This window comes from Macaca fascicularis, chromosome 7 (genome assembly GCF_037993035.2).
Source record: "Macaca fascicularis isolate 582-1 chromosome 7, T2T-MFA8v1.1".
NCBI lineage: Eukaryota > Metazoa > Chordata > Mammalia > Primates > Cercopithecidae > Macaca > Macaca fascicularis.
The window spans coordinates 39,207,325-39,228,280 of record NC_088381.1 but is presented as its reverse complement, the minus strand read 5'-3'; the positions used below and the strand labels follow the sequence as shown (position 1 = coordinate 39,228,280).

At 42.4% G+C, this 20,956-nt stretch overlaps 1 protein-coding gene across 23 annotated transcripts in view; it reads right to left on the bottom strand.

Moving 5' to 3' along the window:
• The window catches only part of TLN2 (talin 2), a 457,700-nt gene that overhangs the window by 136,775 nt on the left and 299,969 nt on the right, over positions 1–20,956 (bottom strand). For all 23 annotated transcript variants that reach the window (XM_073995950.1, XM_045395572.2, XM_045395576.2 and 20 more), the window contains 9 exons: positions 19,963–20,118; positions 14,364–14,465; positions 12,915–12,991; positions 9,573–9,753; positions 8,569–8,682; positions 6,207–6,315; positions 5,218–5,426; positions 4,581–4,679; positions 219–386 (listed from right to left, as the gene is read on the bottom strand). In XM_073995950.1, coding sequence (XP_073852051.1) covers positions 219–386; positions 4,581–4,679; positions 5,218–5,426; positions 6,207–6,315; positions 8,569–8,682; positions 9,573–9,753; positions 12,915–12,991; positions 14,364–14,465; positions 19,963–20,118 — 1,215 coding nt within the window. The remainder of the gene's footprint in view (positions 1–218; positions 387–4,580; positions 4,680–5,217; positions 5,427–6,206; positions 6,316–8,568; positions 8,683–9,572; positions 9,754–12,914; positions 12,992–14,363; positions 14,466–19,962; positions 20,119–20,956) is intronic.

Here is a 20,956-nt window from a genome sequence, read left to right as displayed (position 1 = left end):
AAAAGTACCAAAGGCCTGAGGACTTGGGCAAAGAACAAATGATAAAAGCAGAATCAGACCACTTATGCTAAAATCCCATCATCACTTAAGATACTTGAAAGAAGTTCTAAAGCTTAGACTATTTGAAAAAATTCCACCCCTGCTACCCACCAAATGCCTGGAGGCAGATAACAGCAGGTGATACTGCATAGAAAGGGCTGGGGCGCCAGCTGGCTTACCTTGGCACATGCCACAAGCTGGGAGGTGGAGAGGGCACACTGGGTGGCAGCGGCAATTACCCTGTTCTGTAGGACAGTATCTTCGGCCACTTGGGCAACATTCTTTGCCTTTAGTACCAACATGGCAGCTGCATTGGCAACAGCTTTGGCCAAACTCATTAAAACATCCTGAGAAAGGGGAATCAAAGACTGTTCATTTATTTCTCTCTAATCACCTTTCACAGCCTGAAAATAAACATGTTATTAAAATTCCGTTTGATCTTTTTCCTTCAGCACTTCAGAAGTTTTTTTACTTGTTTTTTAAAATGTCAACTTATCCTTAGAGGTAATTAAAAAAGGAGACTTGTATCCTAATAACTCAGTCTCTTATATCCATTAAGTAGCACAGGTTTAAATCTAAAATAGTGAATTTGAGGGAAGGGTTATTATTTTAACCACTGATTCACATTCATGCACTTATCTAACACAAAGTCTTGACCACGTCTCTTGGATGAGTGGCCGATATGGTGGATCAGGAGAAGCTGAAAACATAGCCAGATGCCACAACATCATGTGCCATAGTTATAATTCATGGCCTCCAAGTCATCACGCCCCACTGCAACTTGAAAATGTATCTTCTGGATTTCTACTTTGCCCAAAGATCTGAGTCGTCATCAGAAATTCAGCCATAGCTCTACCTCCAGAGGGCAACACTTGATGCGCACAGACACATAGCTGGCACCAATACCTACAGCTCAAGAGCCAAGAAATGCTCTGAACATGAGTTATTCTCAGTGTTCTGCAGCCTTCCGGGTAGGAATTAAATTATGACAGAAAGCAGAAAGAGAGCCTATATAAATACACTAGCTATAAGACGGTCTGACTGAAGATGCAAGGAGCGCTGAGCCTTGAAACAGCAGTTTATGTTTCAACTCAATGACTACGCATTCTGCCTGAAGAAAGAAGAATCCTTTGAGCCTACCAGATTTGCCACCCATCTGTTTGACCTGAAGAATAACCACGGTTACAGTTAATTTACTTCTTTGCTTTTAATACTGAAAGTAGTTTATTTGACTTGGAAATGCCTTCCCAAACATACAAGCCATTTTTATTTTGAACAAACATGTCAAGGCTTTTCCCCTCAAGGAAATACGGTCAGAAGTCTTTATTAGTTCATCAGATGATAAAGACCACATTTGATTCTAAATGTAAAGGGCACCCACAGTGTCTTTACAGTGAGATATTTTATGAGAAGATACAATGGAAATAATATTCAGCCTGCACAGTTTAACACAGAACAAAGACTAGATACAATCCAGCTAAAACAGAAACCCATGAATCTATCAAGTAAGCTGATTTTAAAATGGACAAAACCTAACTGGTCTTCAAGGAGCAGGTTATTCCAGTCTTTCTTAGGTCTGTGATGTTTCCTGGCTACCCCAGGTATAATTAAAGCCCATGGTGCTGAAAGCTGAAGATTCCTTTGGGATTTGACTGGCACTTGTCTACCATACAACTTTTAGGAATTGCTCCCACTATGGCAAAGTTACAGTTCCTGGACATTTATCTCAATGCTCAGTGAAAACACAGCTTGAATGTCACAAATTATTAAAAAGATTTTTAAAAATAACTTTCCAAAGTAGGTCATGGTATTCCCTCACTTGACATGAATTCATCTTTTCAGATGGGGGCCAGGATTTGGTCACATAGAATCATGATTGTTCTAAAGGGCTTTGTTAGAATTGTTTAAAGAAATCCTGTTCCTCTTATTAATTTTGTCCAAAAAAATACAGTTAGAAAAAGAATGTGATACTACAGCTATAGCTGCTGACAAGGCCTTTGTCAAAATTTTCAACAAGACCACTATTATACAGCCAGTGTAAAATAAATCTTTGTTAACTATGGGAACATGCAGTACATTAAGAACCCAAGAAAAGCTCTGAGATATGATCTCAAGAATCAGAAAAATAGAGTAAGAAATCCAATGTCAGTTACCCATAACTGGAGGAGGTTGCAGGATCACCTTACTGGCCTGGTCTCTACCTAGAGAGCTTACACAATTGAAAACATTCAAGTCAGGCCTGTCCCTGCTAACAAAAGCTCTGTAGGACTATCACCCTGAACCTGAACCTACTTCCTCTGCACATCTGAATAGAAACAAACATTAGGAAGCAGGGTTGACATTCATACACAATGAAAATAATCTGCTAAAGCAGGGAGAGGCAGGTAAAGCTTTTAAAAAATACAAGGTTGCATGCGATGTTTTAAGGAAGAATTGTCTTTCTCCTTAACCTTCCTTGGCACTTTGGAGAAAACAATAATATTAATACTTTTGGGGAAAGTAAATGACCATGTCAAGATAATTAAGCCTAGTAAAACAACAGCTGAATCTCCTATTTACCAAGTTCCTAAATGGGTACCTGCCTACAAATAATTACCTGCCCTAATTTAAAAAGTAAAGGCCAATGCAAGAGAAGTTTAGGGATATGGAAAGGGAAATCAGGATGAGGACACAATAAACTCGGGTTTAGCAGAATATATTGATGTGCAGTTCATTCTGATTCTAGGGAACTTATGACCGGCCATCTCAGTGTAGAAATGGCTTCCAGGAATATTCCTACAGCCCATGATACGAACTCACCCTCCATCATGACATAAATGTACATCGAATGTCTTATTGCACTGCAGGATATAAGTGAATCCCATAGCCCAGTGCCACAGGCATGTGAAGAGTGAAGGAGAAACAAACACATCTATGTATGAAGGTTGAAATTTCATGTCTCACAACATACATGATCACATCTTAGTTTAACTAACACATCTTTTGCTTATAAAATTTAGAAGTTCTAGATAAAATGGCATGCAAAACTGCCACCCATGAAGCAAGAAACCTGAATGCCAGAAGAAAGCTAATCATCTTTTTGTTCTGTCTATAACATATTATAAAATCATTGTCAAATGAAGAGGTGGTCAAAACAGATGAGGTCAAAAATGCAGGAAGAAAGGTATTGAGAGGTGTCAGATAGTTAATAAAAACATTGTGTTATTTTCTGGACTTCGTGATATTTGTGGTATGAGTTTATATAAGTTTGCAATTCTTTGTGATTTCTTCTAAGCAAATATTTCACTATATACATAATTCAAAAACATTTTAACAAGTGAAGGCCGATGAAATTCTGTAGAATCCTAAACAGTGAACTTGACACAAGATTTGGAAAAGGGCATCTTTCAGAGAACCTGGGCTAGAACAGTAACAATTTCATTAGGATATATTTATATATGACTTGCAAAATTAGAGACTTAGGAGGAGGAGTAAAGGGCACTGGCCCACCAGCACATAAGCAGCTCATGCTGGCCTGAACTCCCCCAGCAGCAGGCCTCTGCGCCTCACCCTTTGAGGGACAGAGATGGAGGCAGACGAGCAGATACCTGATGCTTTCTGAGCTGCCGTGAGGTGATACTGCACACAGTGGTGACACTCGCTCCCCAGAGGGCAAGCAGCACATGGCCCTGGTATTGAAAAAGAAGGGTCACAAAAAAGACTTCTCTGCCACGCTTGTGGTTTTGGATAAGATACAAAAAACAAACCACCTCTGAGTACAAAGGAAATTCTCTCTCTCTCTCTGTATGTGTGTTGAAGTACATAGGTTTTCATGTTTATGAGGACTCAAGAATGATGCCATTAAACCCTTCTCCTAAACAGGTAAAATAAGACTGGCCAGGCGCTGATAATCAGGGGTTAGGTGACAGATACCAGGAGTTCATGACACTATTAATATTTCCTCCCTTCTTGTGATTAAAGAATGTCCAGCATATTGGAAAAAAAAATAATAATCAGGGTCACGTGTGGTGGCTCACTCCTGTAATCCCAGCACTTTGGGAGACCGAGGCGGGCCGATCATGAGGTCAGAAGTTTGAGACCAGCCTGATCAACACAGTGAAACCCCATCTCTACTAAAAATACAAAAATTAGCCGGGCGTGGTGGCATGCGCCTGTAACCCCAGCTACTCAGGAGAGGTTAAGGCAGGAGAATCACTTGAACCCGGGAGAGAGAGGTTGCAGTGAGCCGAGATCATGCCACTGCCCTCTAGCCTGGGTGACAGAGCGAAACTCTAATTAAAAAAAAAAAAAAAAATCAGGAAAGCTACATATGTGCTTTACAGTGATGAAACATGGTGTCAGTGAAATGAGTTTTCCTATTAAAAAAAATTTTTTTTTGGTAACACAAAAAGACCTCACTCCCAACATAATACATCTCAATCGCATTCTTGACAATCTCAAAGAAAATGTAGTTAGCTTTTGAAATATTACATTCTGCCTGCTGGGGTCTAAGACCATCACTTAGACTTCTTTCCATGACTATAAGGCTGCAAATATCTTACCTGGAATCGCTCATCAGTCTCATTCTCTCCAATCTGTCTCAGAAGATCCCCACTGGCTTGTCCGATGCTGCCAGCAGCAGTCAAAACTGTCTGTCGAGGCTGTGAACAAAGAACACACCTTAATTGGAAAGAAAACGCATTTCCTCCAGTGCCATGAGACATGGAAGTACAGGAAGTAGAATCTCATAGAATTTGCTCCCTTTGTCTATCAGTGAGAATCTCAGGTGGTCTGCCGGATAGAAGACATCCTGGTGAAATCCGTGCAAGGAAACATCCGATGTCTCACAAACCAGCAATAGGTATGTGGATTTGAAATGGCCCATTAGTGAGCCTTGTTCAGGTGTTAAGAAGGTGATGTGCATTCCGTGGAAATTAGGGTGCAAACTTATATTTCCCTTAAATGTGTGTTAATCCTGTGTGTTAAGTTCCTGGGGTTGCATCTACTCAAGTACCCTTGACGGGGAGGCCGTTATACTAAGAGCTCAACCACTCCTGAATGTGGGTGAGCTCTTAGTTGCAGAGAGAAACATACCCCATCAGGATGCAAGGAACAGCTGGGGAAGCAAGAGCCGCATGGTCCCCCAGCAGATGTAGCCATCCCATCAGAACCCCAGTGATGCGTGCCTCTGGAGCTTACCTCTCCAGAAGTAGGCTGCACAGCTTTCAGCAAGTCTGACACTGCCCCAGCGAGGGTCCTGGCAGCTCTGAGCAAGTCCTCCCCGCTGCCCACCTCATCATCCATGAGGGCGGCCAGTAGCTTCACACCCTTGGACATCTCCGTCAGGTTGGAAGAAATAGTGGTGATTGCACATCCCACAGCTGTGTAGTCAGTGTCTGCAGGGTCACCTGGGAGAGAAAAGAACCATCCCCATCGAAGGAGGGCACATGGTTCTGGTGAGAATTTCCAAAACCCCACACTGGCGGTAGTTCCTCACCCACCATCCTGCAGGAGTCAGACAGCAAGCGTCACATGAGCACAGTGAGATGGCCTGTTCCCTGTCTCCACAGTGACTGCAGAAAGGTCCTTTTGCCTGGAGGCCTCAAGCATTGAAATACTGAGTACAACCACCTTTAAAAACCCAAAGGATGTCTCAGCATCTCACAGCCTTTTCCATTAGGCCCCTGTCAGCAGCTCAGGGGGTCAACTCTGCTCCTGAAAGGCAGATACGCTGCAGGGTGAAACCAAGCAAGTTCCCAGCTCTCCCCTGAGAGCGCAAGGCTGTGAGCCACACTGTGCCAGAAGAGACCACTGCTGGACAAGATGGGTGAAGGCACACATGACAGGTCTGTTCGTTCAAAATCATTTTCCAACTGTAGGTGCCCAGAAGGGAGAAAGTAGCCTCAATAGACTTTGCAGTATGTCCAGCAAAGTATGTCCATGGCTTCTCACAAGCCATGAGAAGATCTGAATAGGTGCTTTTTAATGAGGATGCAAGATACAGGCAAAAAGCAATAAGATGTTCCTTACCCGCTCTCCTGGGTCACTGGGAGAAAAGCGCCTAAGAATAGACTATCCTCTCATAATATGAAGTCTATTGTTTCAATCAACAGATAACTTATATTTTAAAATTAAAAAAACAGCTTTTAAACAAAACTCCAATGCAGCACAAATCTTAAGGGACTTACCCGCCGTGAGGTTAACAACCGAAGCCGTTCCGGCCGTGATAGCATCAACTTGAGAATGGATTTCGTGTTTGGATTCATCGACTTTGTTCTGAACCCATACCCTAGATGCCTGCAAAGCCAGACAACGGCACAACACAATCACAGCACAGAATTACCCAGGAGACCGGAAAAGCTCCCCCATAAAATCAGACCAGCATTTTGGCTACATTCTTCTTATGAGGCCAACGCCGACAGGGCCCTTAAGTTATCCTAAACAGTATCCTCAACAGGCCTCTTGCTCCTTCGGAGATACTCAATGGCATGCAAATTCTCCCTGTGTCTTACATTAATTATGTTGTTTGTGTTTTTAACTTTTAAGATCTTAGGGAGAAAAATTCCACATGGCTTTATTTAGAAAAATTCAATTGAAAAAGAACGAGAAGCGAAAAATCAATGTTTCATAATAATACTGCACATTAGCACTGATAATTGTTGCTAATTTTCACCTTGCTTTGCGGGGAGCAGGGTGAGAAGGAGGGTGTTTCAGCTCATAGGTGTTCTCTGTCAATGTAGGAAATGTCTCTTGCTTACAACATGCATTGCCTTGAAGACGACTAAAGGCCATGCTCATGTAGATGGTAAGACCTTTCCTGGTAAGATGAGGGGATGGGTCGAGACCCCTGTTCTGGATCCAGATCTACCACTAGTAGGTGATAGGACCTTGGGCAAATCATATCCAGGTCCTGTGCCTTATACTTTTTCTACCGTAGGAATTCAATGGTTTTTAAAAACCTTTCCAGCTCTTATACTTTATATGTTTATTTGAACCTATAAATAGCAAGTTCTCTATTTTCTGGTATGAACTTACCTAATAAATGATCATTTATCTTGATAATGATGACCCTGCAGTAAGGTGCTCATCTGCTTCCCAAAATATCCCAAAAATATTCATCTATGTTCAGGATGTGACTAGCACTAAAAATAATTTATTGCATTCTAAATCTTTGAAAACTGGTGAAAGAGGAATGTTAAATCTTAAATATTTTAAAACTCTACCTCCCAATTATACTGGATATGGGAATCTGCCATACATGTTTTTACTCTGGAGGTCCCCAAAGCAAAATGTTTATTGTCTTCAGGTACCCGGGAGAAATGGCACCGAGGATACCAGCAACCTCCACACACACAAATGTGCAAATGAAAGCCTCAGCATTCTGGGAGAACTTGGAGGGCAGTTATCCTGGCAGGACAAGATGAGACTACAGACTGTATCTTGGTTCTGGCCCCTGTGATGGCACCAGTCAGTCCTACAACAGTGGTTGTCAACCCTGACTGGCCATTAGAATCAGCTGGTGAGAATAAAAACCACTGATTCTCAGGCTCCACCCACAGAAACATCGATTTATTTGGTCAGAGCTGGTGCTTTGGGCTTTGTTTTTAAAGTTCCTCGGATGATTCTAACATACAAAGCAGGGTTGAGAATGACAGTGCTAGCCGGTGCTTCTCAAACTTTAATGGTCACACAAAGAAGTTGGGAACTTGGCTAAAATGCAGATTCTGTTTGAGTGGGCTGGGGAAGGCCCAAGATTCTGCACCTCTTACAAGACTCTGGGAATTGCCAACACTGCTGGTCCTGGGACCACGATTTGAGCAGTGAGGAGTTGGAAGATTTTATGCAGCAGTAGCTACAGGAAGATCTCTGGGTTAATCACCCACCTTGCTGAAAAGCTCAATGGTAGTAAGCCAGTGCTTCTCAAAGCACAGTCCCCAGACACGCAGCGCTGGCATCACCGGAGATCTTGCTGGAAATGCAAAATCTCAGGCCCTACCCAAGATCCAAAACCAAAAACAAAACAAAAAAAAAATGGGGGGAGAGTCCAGCAATGTGTGTTTTAACAGGCCCTTCAGATGATGCTGACATATGCTACAGTTTGAGAACCACTGGTAGCGATAAAACTAACCAACAGCTAATGCTTACTGAGCTCTTACTACGTGCTAGGGGCCATGCTAAGAACTCTACAGGTGATTAGATCATTGCAGCTTCACAACAACTCTATTTACAGATGACAAAGTGGAGGATTAGAGAAGGCAAGTAGCCCAGATTCACACAGCCAGTACTGGAGCTGGGGTTTGAACCCAGGTCGCAGGATCCTAAGGTCCAAGTTCTCTGCCCTACCATGGTACTGCCAAAAGCCTGCAGTACTCTATGATTTTCTCCTCCTATGGGTGCAACTGAGAGACAAAGTCTCAAGATCCTGAAAAAATCATGGGTTTCCATTTCACCTAGAGACAGAAATTTACCTAGATGAATCCTGACAGAGTGCATAACACTGCTTTCTGCCAGGACAGAGACTTGGCATGAAAACCACTCAACAGTATTTACCATATCCTGGCCGAGAGGTGGCAGCGAGTCGAGCTCACTGAGGTCATCCTGGGCCTGCTGGACGGCATGCATGCTTGTGTTGATCGTCCCCATCAGGGCCTGCTGGGCTGAGGTCTGCAAAGGCAGATGAAACAAAGCTGTCATCCCACACTCCTGGGACTGACATGGCCCTTTATGCAAAACAAAGCAAAACAGAACTCTGCGCTCGAGACAAAGCAGCCCAGGCCACATCTCAACAAGCGCCTGAACTATCTCCCATTTCAACCTGGAGGCCAGAAATAGATACTGCATTATATTAATAGAACACAAAATGAAGGTGATTGCCATGGAGGGATTATAATCAGAGGTGTGTGAAGAGCTTAATTAGCTGACAAGAAGGCTCATAAGAGTCCTTGCAGGGGAACTGAGGTGATCCAGTCTTTGAGTACCGAGGACCTCCTCATGCACAGGAAACACGTGGGTGTTAAATGAGAATGCTTCCTGATAGATGCTTAAGGACTCCACCTAAATCTACGGTCAACATACTTTTTCAGAGACAAGTGTTGCTCCTGAGCTTTCAAAAAGTTCTCGTCCAATAGCAAGAGAGTCAGTCCCAAGGCCAGCCTCAGAGGCACCGAGCCAGACAGACCAGCACAGTGGAAAGCAATCAATGACTCCCAGGGTGAAACCTCAAGTTTGCTAAAAACCTGGTCTACTTCTCAGCCTTTCCTAGGGGTATCTGGACCAATCAGCTTCGTGCTGCCAGGACATGGGAGCAGGGTTCTGTCCCTGTATCAAAAGTCATGTTGAGAGCTCCCCAATTTTCCAGTCACAGAGGACACCTCCGATACCAAACAGGCAGTGATCCGAGTCATCCTATTTAAAAAATGCACAGCTGAACGAGACATGATTCAGCCGGGAACTAGAGAGAGTTCCAACACTCAGCCCATCACCACCGCTGGTGTCCACCCTGCATGCCGGAGGCAGCAGACTAACCAGCGGGGGAGGAGCACAGGAAGCCTCACCAGTGGCGGCATGTGGCCTCGGTGCATCTGCCCAACCATGACCTGCTGCTGTGGCGAAGGCATGCTGCCAACGTTGAAAGTCTCAGGCCCGCTGGAGCCCGAGCGCATCACGGCCGGCAGCGCCACTGAGCCGTGCTCTGCCTTCCCGGTCCGGTTGAACTGCTGCTGCAAGATGGTGGACCTGCCGGGAAAAGTGGTTTGGTCACTGTAAGGACGCCACCCATGTGGAGTGCAATGAAGAGACCCCACAGATGTCACGTATGTTCCCTGCTTTATGCTGTGAAGGCCAATTTAAAGAGGCACATAGAGACAGAGAAGCAGGAATGAAGAAGTGGCATCACAATACTTAGCAGAGCTCTGAGATGAATCCTTTCACGATAAGTAATGTAAATAATTACTCCCAATTTATCCACTTAAAAGACTTATGATATTATGCAATTAGTTGTTATTAAGAAAACAAGGCTGGGTGCAGTATCTCACCCCTGTAATCCCAGCCCTTTGGGAGGCCAAGCGGGGAGGATTCCTTGAAGTCAGGAGTTCAAGACCAGCCTGAACATATGAGACCTCATCTCTACAAAAAATTTAAAAACTTAGCCTGGAGTGGTGGTACATGCCTACAGTCCTAGCTATTCAAGAGGATGAGGTGGGAGGATCACCTGAGCCCAGGAGCCAGAGGCTGCAGTGAGCTATGATCATGCCTCTGTACTCCAGCCTGGGCAACAGAGTAAGACTCTGTCTCAAGAAGAAAAAATGACAACAACACAGAGATTCCTATAATAATGATGTCCCAGGTTTTAAGTGAATGTTTTGATATGTTGATATATTATTTTTGGTAAATCATACCTGAAAGAACATTCACTAAACAAGTATCAACCTTCTGCCAGGTTCCATTCCAAGCATCAGAGATACAGATGATGTATCTGCAGCTTGAAAGGGGAAATGTGGAAATGAAGCTAGGGCAAAATCTCCCACAGCTTAGCTCCCTCCGTCAGGCCCACCACCACTGACCACAGAGGATGTTTCACTGCCTCTAGAGCCTTGACCACGTGAGGCTTTGGCACCTTCCACAAATGCTTTCAGCTAAATACTGGGAAGACTCTTAAGGTATCTAATGGAAAAATTGCATTTTTAATTTTTTTTTTTTTGAGACAGAGTTTCACTCTTGTCATGCAGACCGGAGCACAGTGGCGCGATTTCGGCTCACTGCAACCTCCGCCTCCCGGGTTCAAGTTATTCTCCTGCCTCAGCCTCCCAAGTAGCTGGGATTACCAGCGCCTGCCACCACGCCTGGCTAATTTTTTGTATTTTTAGTAGAGACAAGGTTTCATCATATTAGCCAGGCTGGTCTCGAACTCCCGACCTCAGGTGAACCACCCGCCTCGGCCTCCCAAAGTGCTGGGAATACAGGAGTGAGCCACAGAGCTCAGCCAAAAAATTGCATTGTTTACTTTATATTGTATTAGAATGAAGAATAAGTGCAAAGGATGCAGATCGTCTAAAGGTAAGAAGTCTGAGGGTGGTGTATGTTCCTCAGAAGCCCAGCAGACAAACCCACAGACAGCATCTGTGTGTGTTGTGAGGTAGAAGGAAGGTGGAGGTGCAGCTGCATGAAGAGACAGGGGCCTCTGTCCCAGGGCCCTCGCACCATCACAGATCATTCCCTGTTGCCCAGGGCAAGGCTCGATAGCCATGCTGGGATCCCAAGCATTAGGCATCCATGGAGAAACACTGCAGTCTAGGGGTGGGGTGGTGAGAGACTAGGGAAGGTGGGTCTGGAGGCTCCAGTGAGAAGTCAGTTGCATTCTGAGATCTCAGCCAAGGACCAACACAGGAAGAAGTGGAAGGTCTAGAGATGGGGACCATCCTGACCATTCTTTCTGCTTGCCTTGATCAGACCCCACAGTGATGCCGTGGGCAGTGGAGGAGGCTACAGTGGTCCCAGGCAGGGGAAGGTCCCAGACCTCTGGGCTCAGACACTTACTGGGCTGCTCCTATGGGAAGCAAAGCACAGCAGAGTCCTCTGAAGTGAAGCAGATCACCCTGTCAGAGAGCACTAGCTCACTAATTTACATCCAATGGCCATGAATAATTCCAAGGACTTAAGGTGCTCTGCCCAAGGGTGGCAAGTACTAGAAACACATCATATCAAGTTTGGTTCTAACTTGCATACTAGTGGGGACAAATGGAAAAACACCTTCTGGGTGATTAGGAAGCAAATTGTGAGAAACTGGCAGCAAGGGTGAAAATGTTAGAGAAACTACTATAGCTAAGCAAATTTAATGGACTGGAAGATGCTAGAACTTTCTAGCAGCATACTATGGGAAACATTGCAAGATCTGAATCTGAGACCTGACTCTACCACATATGTATATCTCAACTAACTTTCATGAGCTTCAGTTTCCTTATCTGTGGACTGGGAATGATAGCACTTGGCCTCCCTTTTGCGTAGGGAGCTGTTATTGGAATTCCAAATGAGACAGAATGTCAGATACACACACTAAAGAATAAAGAACAGTCATTACATTGCTCTATTAATATAAAAGGGATGTTTGTATAGGTTCCCCATAAAAAACATTTATTAGATGTTACTTAATTTTAATAAATCTATCTCCTCATCTACAAATGGCACTAAATTGAGAACACTGTGAATTTAAAATAATGATTGTGAGGATGATAGTTATAATAGCAAGTGCTATGTTCCAGGCATTGTTTTATGTGCTTTATTAGTAACTACCATGGAAATAAAACCTACTTAGGTGGTAATATCATTATCCCCACTTTATAGATGAGATCATGCCAGAAGAGAATTCAGTAACTTCCCCAGGGCCACACAGTGAAACACAGACCCCAGATTTGAGCCCAGGACGAGTTTCCATGCTCTTAACCACTCGCCTGTACTACGCTACCTCACAGCACTCGAGACAAGCGTGGCATGCAGCAGTGCTTCACTATAACTCCTCCACTGGCTACACTCTCTCCTCCCACAAAAGGGGCCAGAATCAAACACAGAGGCTCATCCTCTGACCTTCTCATGGTATGATTCGATCATGAGATTTAAATCAGAAATGCGGAACAGGACTCATGAACACTTACTACCTCAAAAGACACAGTTAAACGCCACACTTTGGTCAATGTTTCCCTAAAATCCTCAGCCTCCCTCATGAGACATTTGCCACTTCAATGCTGCTGGTCTGGGGACCATGCTTGAAGAAGATTCAACTATATCATCTGCTGTCATCTTCTCCAGGTGACAGGCTTCAGAGCAGCAGGCTCCAAGCTGGCAAGAGGAAACCTGCCTGTCTAGGGAGAAGGTGGTGCTCTAGTGCTCTTCATAATACTTACTTTTTTGGGGAAACGGACTCTTCTAACATGGTTGACTCCTCATCACCTTCTAGTCCAAATCGATCTTTACTCTGTTTCTGGAAATGCAATAAAACAAAATGCAAAAATGAAACCCAGGCCAGGCACAGTGGCTCACACCTGTAATCCAGGCACTTTGGGAGCTGAGGCGGGCGGATCACTTGAGGTCAGGAGTTCGAGACAAACCTGGTCAACATGGTGAAACTCCGCCTCTTTAAAAAAAAAAAAAAACCATAAACCAGCCTGGCATGGTGACAGGAGCTTGTAATCCCAGCTACACCAGAGGCTGAGGCAGGAGAATTGCTTGAACTCAGAGGCGGAGCTTGCAGTGGGCCGAGACTGTGCCTCTGCACTCCAGCCTGGGTGACAGAGCAAGACTCTGTCTCAAAGAAAAAAAAAAAGAAAAGAGAGAAAAGAAAATCAGCAGGTCTTCATACAAGGACCTTTAAAAAAAACATTTTGAAGGGACACAAGTGAAAGTGTTGAAGTTTACTCAAAATTCTTTATACTGGATATTTAGTAAGTGATGGATGAACAAAAGCATAATAATAAGAGAAATATATTATTTAATATATAGTTAAATGTCATGTATTTATTGCACAGACTTTAATTTTACATAGTAAAAAATCAAGATGCACATATTAACATTCTATTAAAACTTGTTTTTTTAATGGGCTGTATCTTGAAACCTTAAGAAATCTGTTTTTCTGTATACTACTATGGCATATAACCCCGTTACATTTGTTTAAAAAAAAAACAAAGACATGAAAACTGCAAAGATCATTTTTAGCCCCTCAATCCAAGTTTCCACAGAGGCTGAAAAGCACAGTACAGCTACGTGGAAAGGAAGATGCTGAGGGGTGCTAGGCTCATTCATTAGCTAAGTGACATGCTACTGTTCACTGCCTGGTAGTAAATGATACAAATTTATGCTACAGAAAAATCAGGAATTCTCATAGGATCTTGAGATCAAAGATCTCATACTTAATTAGTGATTAAAGATGAAATTAGTAAATCAAGTTTTATTATTTTGTGTTTTCTTTGAGACAGAGTCTTGCTCTGTCAACCAGGCTGGAGTACAGTGGCGTGATCTCAGCTCACTGCAACTTCCGCCTCCTGGGTTCAAGCGATTCTCCTGCCTCTGCCTCCCAAGTAACTGGGATTACAGGCACTCATGCCTGGCTAATTTTTTTTGTATTTTTAGTAGAGACGGGGTTTTACCATGTTGGCCAGACTGGTCTCTAACACCTGACCTCAGGTGATCTTCCCGCCTCGGCCTCCCAAAGTGTTGGATCACAGGCACGAGTCACTGTGCCTGGCCTCGAGTATTTTTTAAAAGGGCTTTTTTTTTTTTCAAGGTACCCACACCATCGAAACCGAGCCTTTTAATAAAGCGGTCTTGCTTTTCCAATTTGCATCAATACAAAATACCTTTTTCAGGATGATGTCAATGTAGCCTGCAATCAGCTGCGATATCTGCTCTCCCTCGGTGGTTTGTACTGAATAGTAGCTTTCCTGATACTCCCCAAAATCCTGAAAAGACAGCATTGGAGGAAATACAGCTAAATCAGATATATCAGCATTTTAAAGGCTAGGAGGTCCAGCTCTAGAACAATATGACATAGACTTCATTTCCCCTGCTCCTTCTCTCTAAATACAAACGAATACCCTAAAATTTATTGAACAATATTCAACAATGGTAAAAGAGCTCTCAAAACTGAAAAGATGAACTGGTTGGGGGCCTCAGAACATGTAAAACCACAATGTGGTTCAGTTCTTGGGTTTTCTTTCCTACCCCATATACCCGTAAGACTAAGAGCTGTAGAGGCCTGAACATTGGAACCTCCAACAGGCAGTTCCTGAAAAGCATGCTTTTAGTCAAAGAACCAGGAGAAGGGGAGCCCAACAGAGACTAATTTGGGGAAGTAGTCAGGAGCTCCAACTCCAGCTTAACAACCTGGGTTGACATTCACCGGAAGCTGCAGAGCAGTGAAACCTCAGACCCTCTCAGGCCCTTTTCCACAACCCAGGCAGGTGGATGGTCTGATCCTTTTGCTGCAGCAGGCACAGTAAAGCCCTGTGTCTCCCTGCCCTCCAGCCAGTGGCTTAAAGAGACTCAGACCCAGTGCCTTCTGGTTCCTGCAATGAAGGTCACCCAGCAATAGCAGGTAGCCCAGGGAAGTGTCTTCTGCCTTGATCAACAGAACCAACAGGGTTTGAGCAGGAACCTTAGTGTCAAAAGAAAAAATCAGCCCAGAATGGCACTGAAAGGGCTCAGAGAATAAAATTGTCATTGCAACTTAAGCCCACAAAAGTAGGCCAGAACACTACACACTGAACCTGAACAAAGTGGCCACCTGCTAACATAGAATATTTCAGTAAGATCAAAAGTCTCCTGATAGGCTGGGCACAGTGGCTCATACCTGTGATCCCACCACTTTGGGAGGTTGAGGCGAGAGGATCACTTGGGCCCAGGAGTTCAAGACCAGCTTGGGCAACATGGTAAGACTTCACCCCTATAAATTTTTTTTTCTTTTTTTAATTAGCCAGGCATAGTGGCATGAGCCTGCAGTTTCAGCTCAAGAGGCTGAGGGAGGAGGATCGCTTGAGACCAAGAGGTGAGCTATGATCACACCACTACACTCCAGCTTGGGCGACAGAGTGAGAGACTGTCTTTAAAAAAAAAAAAAAAAAAAGTCTCCTAATAACCAAGATGTCTAGGATGTTTTTTAAAAAATAAATATTCATATCAAGAGCCAGGACAACCACAATATGAATGATAGACAATCAACTCATGCCAATACTGAAATAAATCAGATATTGGAATTCTAAGGATTTTAAAGCAACCATCATAAAAATGCTTCACAATAAACTGCAAATTCTCTTGCAGCAAATTTTAAAGAATAAAAAGTTCCAACAAAGAAACAGAAGTCATAAAAAGGAACCAAATGGAAAGTATAAAAGAAGAACTGAAAAAGGCAATAACCAAAATTTTACAACTCACAGGTTAAGACTCAATAGTAGTGTGGAGCTAATAAAAAATAAAATCAGTAAACCTGAAAACAGATCAACAGCATTTAGTTAATCTGAACAACATAGAGAAAATAAACTAAAAAACAGAGCTTCAGGGATCTACAGGAGAGTAACAAAAGATCTAACAATAATATCATCAGAATAACAGGAGAGGACAATGTTGGATAAAAATAAAGCATTTGAAGAAATAATGACTGAAAACTCCCCCAAATTATGAAAACTTAAACCCACAAATTCAAGAAGCTGAGTGAACTCCAAACAGAAGAAATCTTAAGAAGCCCATACCAAGAATTTTGAAAACCAGAGATAAAAATATCTTAAAAACAGCCACAGAAAAATGACATATTACCTACAAATTGACACTAACTTGAATGACAGCAAATTTCTCATTAGAAATCATGGAGGTAAGAAAGAAGTGGCATGACATGTTTCAGATGCTAAAAGAAAGGAACTGTCAATCCCAAATGCTGTACCTGGCAAATTATCCTTCATGAATGAAGGGGAAATAGTAACATTCTCAGAGGAAGAAAACACTATGAGAATTTGTTGCTAGCAGATGTACCCTTAACAAATAGCTAAAGGAAGTTCTCCAAACACAAAATGATAACAGAAGGAGGCTGGGAACTTCAGAAAGGCAAGAAGAACAATGGGGTAGATAAAAATAAAGGGAAATGTAATAGACTGTTCTTCACCTCATGAGTTTCTTTCATCACTTTTTCTGTTCAAAGCGGAAGCTGTAACACCATCTTATGTGGTTATAGACAAAATAACCATCTTACATGTATGCAGAAAAAATATTTAAATAATTATACTCAAAAAGTGTGGGGAGGGCCGGGCGTGGTGGCTCAAGCCTGTAATCCCAGCACTTTGGGAGGCCGAGATGGGTGGATCACGAGGTCAGGAGATCGAGACCATCCTGGCTAACACGGTGAAGCCCCGTCTCTACTAAAAAAAATACAAAAAACTAGCCGGGCGAGGTGGCGGGCGCCTGTAGTCCCAGCTACTCGGGAGGCTGAGGCAGGAGAATGGCGTGAACCCGGGAGGCGGAGCTTGCAGTGAGCTGAGATCCGGCCACTGCACTCCAGCCTGGGCGACAGAGCCAGACTCCGTCTCAAAAAAAAAAAAAAAAAAGTGTGGGGAGTGGGTAGGTAAAAAGACCTAAATGGAAGTAAGGTTTCTACACTTCACTTAAAGGAGAAAAGCCAGTACCAGTAGGCTATGTTTAATTTTATATGCACATGGTAATATCTAGAATAACCAATGAGATATGCTCAAAATGTAACACACACACTAAGTGATATGCTCAAAATGTAACATACAAAGCAAACTGAAACTCTAAAAAGTGTCCAAGTAACCCACAGAAAAGGCAAAAAAAAAAAAAAAGAGAGAGAGAGAGAAGCAAAGGGGACAAACAGAAAAACTACAAAATGATAGACCTGGGTCCTAATATATCAATAATTAGCTTAAATGTAGTGTAAATATACCAATTAAAAGAGATAGAATGGATTAAAAAATACATAACCCAACTAATTATGCTCTCTACAAGAAATTCATTTCAAATATAACAATATATGCAGGTTGAAAATAAAACGACGGAAAAAGATATATCATGCCCACATTAGTTTTATAAAAAGCATTGGTGGCTGTGTTAACATTAGATACAGTAGACTTCAGAGCAAAACAAAAATTACTAACAGAAAAGAACATTACATAATGATAAAACAACTTCTCCGTTAAGATGTAGGATTAAATGTACAGGCACCAAACAACAAAGCTTCAAATTACATGAAACAAAAACTGAGAGCTGAAAGAAAAAGTAGAAAAATCCACAATTATTGTTAAGAACCCCACTCTCGGCAACTGAGAAAACTGCCAGACAGAAAATTAACAAAGATATTCATTCAAAAGACTGGAACACCACCATCAACTAATAGGGATCTAACTGGTATTTACAGAGCCCACTTCACATGATAACAGCAGAATATATGTTCTTTTTGAGTACTCATAGAACACTCACCAAAAATGATATCCTGGGATATAAAAACAAACCTTAAAATTTCAAAAGGACTGAAATCATACAGAGTATGCTCTCTGACCATAATGGAATCAAACTAAAAAATCAATAGTAGAAAGACAGCAGAAAAACCTCCAAACACTTGGAAATTAAATAAAGGCTAGGAATAGGAAGGAAAAAAATCACTACATATAATGAACTTATACGCATTATGCATTATATGCATTATGCATTATGCAACGTTAGGCTTTAATCAAAATACTGATGTGCTCTCTTTTGCCTGAGGTAGTTAATGAGGTTATCATAACTATTTATTTTTTTAATTTTTTTTTTTTTTTTTTGAGGCGGAGTCTCGCTCTGTCACCCAGGCTGGAGTGCAGTGGTGTGATCTCGGCTCACTGCTAGCTCTGCCTCCTGGGTTCGTGCCATTCTTCTGCCTCAGCCTCCTGAGTAGCTGGGACTACAGGCGCCCGCCACCACGCTCAGCTAATTTTTTGTATTTTTAGTAGAGATGGGGTTTCTCATCCTGTGTTAGCCAGGATGGTCTCGATCTCCTGACCTCATGATCTGCCCGCCTCGGCCTCCCACAGTGCGGGGATTATAGGCGTGAGCCACCGCGCCTGGCCAAATTTTTGTTTGCAATAAATACTGGGATCTAGTTTAAAAAGACCAATAGTATTAAAAGATGTGAAACAAAATACAGTTGTTCCCTGTCCTACACATTCTCATATTCACTTTCTACCACATACTCCTCCAAAGGTAACCACTTTCAACTGTTTCGGCGGTTTCTTCTAGTATTTCTAAATAATATATTTATATTGATTTCTTGATTTTTCTAATTTAGAAATTATCCATGACTTCCTGCAATGCAAGGTTAGGACACAGCTAAGTAGGAACATTCATCTTTTGAGGGCCATACAGGCACAGCTGTTACAGCTACAGGAGGATAGAAGGTATGTTTTCTGATGATTCCTTCTAATTGGCAGGAACCTAACAATCTATAGTCAAATTAGATAACTAATGACTTCTTCTATGGTCCCTTCTTTACATAGTTTTTTTTTTTTTTTGATGTCCTATTATGATATCTTGCATAGATAAGAGGTGATATTTCAAGCATTCACTAGAGACTTCAGGAGTCTTAAGAAATTGACAAATTCTAGCACTTTTTGATTTTTCTTATTGTACAACTTGCCCTACCAACTACCTGTCCTATTGTGTTTCACAAGTAAATGCGGCTATAGTTAAGGCATAGAGTTATTACGCTGCTAACAACAAATATTGAAATCAAGAGGAAGAATTCAGAGGTCTGAAGACCTGAAACAAACATATTCTCACTACTTTCCATAAATTTTACACTAAGCATCTTATCATCTTCATCTTATTCAATCCTAGCAGCTCTGTAGGCATGACTATCACCATTTTATAGCTGAAGAAATTAAGGCTCAGAGAGGAAAGGTAACTTGAACAAGGTCACAGAGCTGGGAAATGACAAACTGGATTTCTATAATAATACTATCCTAAAGTCCACGTTATTTCCACTGTGTACTATGCTGTCTTTCTAGGCAGGCTGAGAAAACATCCTCAGCAAGATAATCACAACACTTAGGAAAATAGAAAATAGAGAGGGGGCCTTTGTGTGTCAGAGCACTAAAAGTTTCCTTTCAGTATATGCTAGGGATGTCATCAGGAACACAGAACTGAGAATCATCTGGGTGAGTGGCTTTTTCTAGATAATGAACTAGAGGCTGACTTATGCAGAGTGCAGAGAAGGAGCGGTGCTTGAAGAAACCCAGGCTTGCTGACCTCTCTTTTACTTCTGGACCCATCCCCTTCCCTGCCCATGGGCTTGCACCTTCTTCCTCACTCCATGCTGGCTCTCCAAGGCCAGAGAAACCCAATGGGCAACAATCTGATCTTTCTCCTGTTCCCACAATATCACCCGAGGCCAAGCTAGTGCTCTTCTTGCCCTCTGCCAGTCCCTACCAGTGTGAAGCTCTTGGGTGAGGCTGCCCAGCGCTTGACGGTGGTGAGGGGCCACTCCTGCAGCACCTCCTTGGTCTTTTCATCCACGCGCATCACCGAGTCTTTGGTGATCCCCAGCAGGCGAGGCACCAGCTTGTTCTTGCCTTTCATCTTTTCCTGAAACAGGAGATACCAAGAGTCAGTGCTCTTCCTCTGAATACATCTGACTTTGCCAAGGAATCAGTGACTTTTCAACGTTTTACCTGCATACACTGTGTTTCAAAACAGGCAGGGCTATAGGAAAACCAAGGTTTTGAGGCTAGGTGAATAACTCATTAAACTAAAGGTATGGGAACTCAAACAAAGACATGAGAAGTATGGAAAGAGCCACAAGAGCATGCCTCCTGTTCAGGAGGGCAGCTTGCTCCAAAAACAGACTATGTCAGAAAGATGGGATAGAACTGAAAAGTCCTCCAGAGAAAAAGAAGCAAAGGTGAATTCCAGGTACTATCACTTCCAGTGGCCAACTCAGTGAGTAACAAAAGAGGATTAATCTGAGATTTAAAATTAGCTTAACTAAAACTCTGTCGAAGTAGAATCTTCTCATTATGAGGAGACACAGCTTCCTGCCCTTTTTTAAATCTCTGAAATATATTTCTGTTTGGATTCTTTGTTTTGGAATTTTGTGTATCTACTGATTCTTAAAACTTATTGTATAACTAGTTTTAATAATGTTTTAAGACATAGTAATGTCTATTAAAATAATAGACCCTTAGCTCACACTCATACCAAAACAAATTAAAGAGAGATTAATAATTTAGGAAGAAAATCCAAGTGAGTATTTTTGTGATCCTTGGGTGAGAAATGATTTCCTAAGAAAAACACCAACATAACAAGCCATAAAGGAAATGATTAATAGGCTTAACTCAAAATATACATACTTTTGATAGATCGGGGGGAGGGGAGCAGAAGCTAAAAAAAACCTCATAAAAAATGAAAAAGACTGGGCAATAAA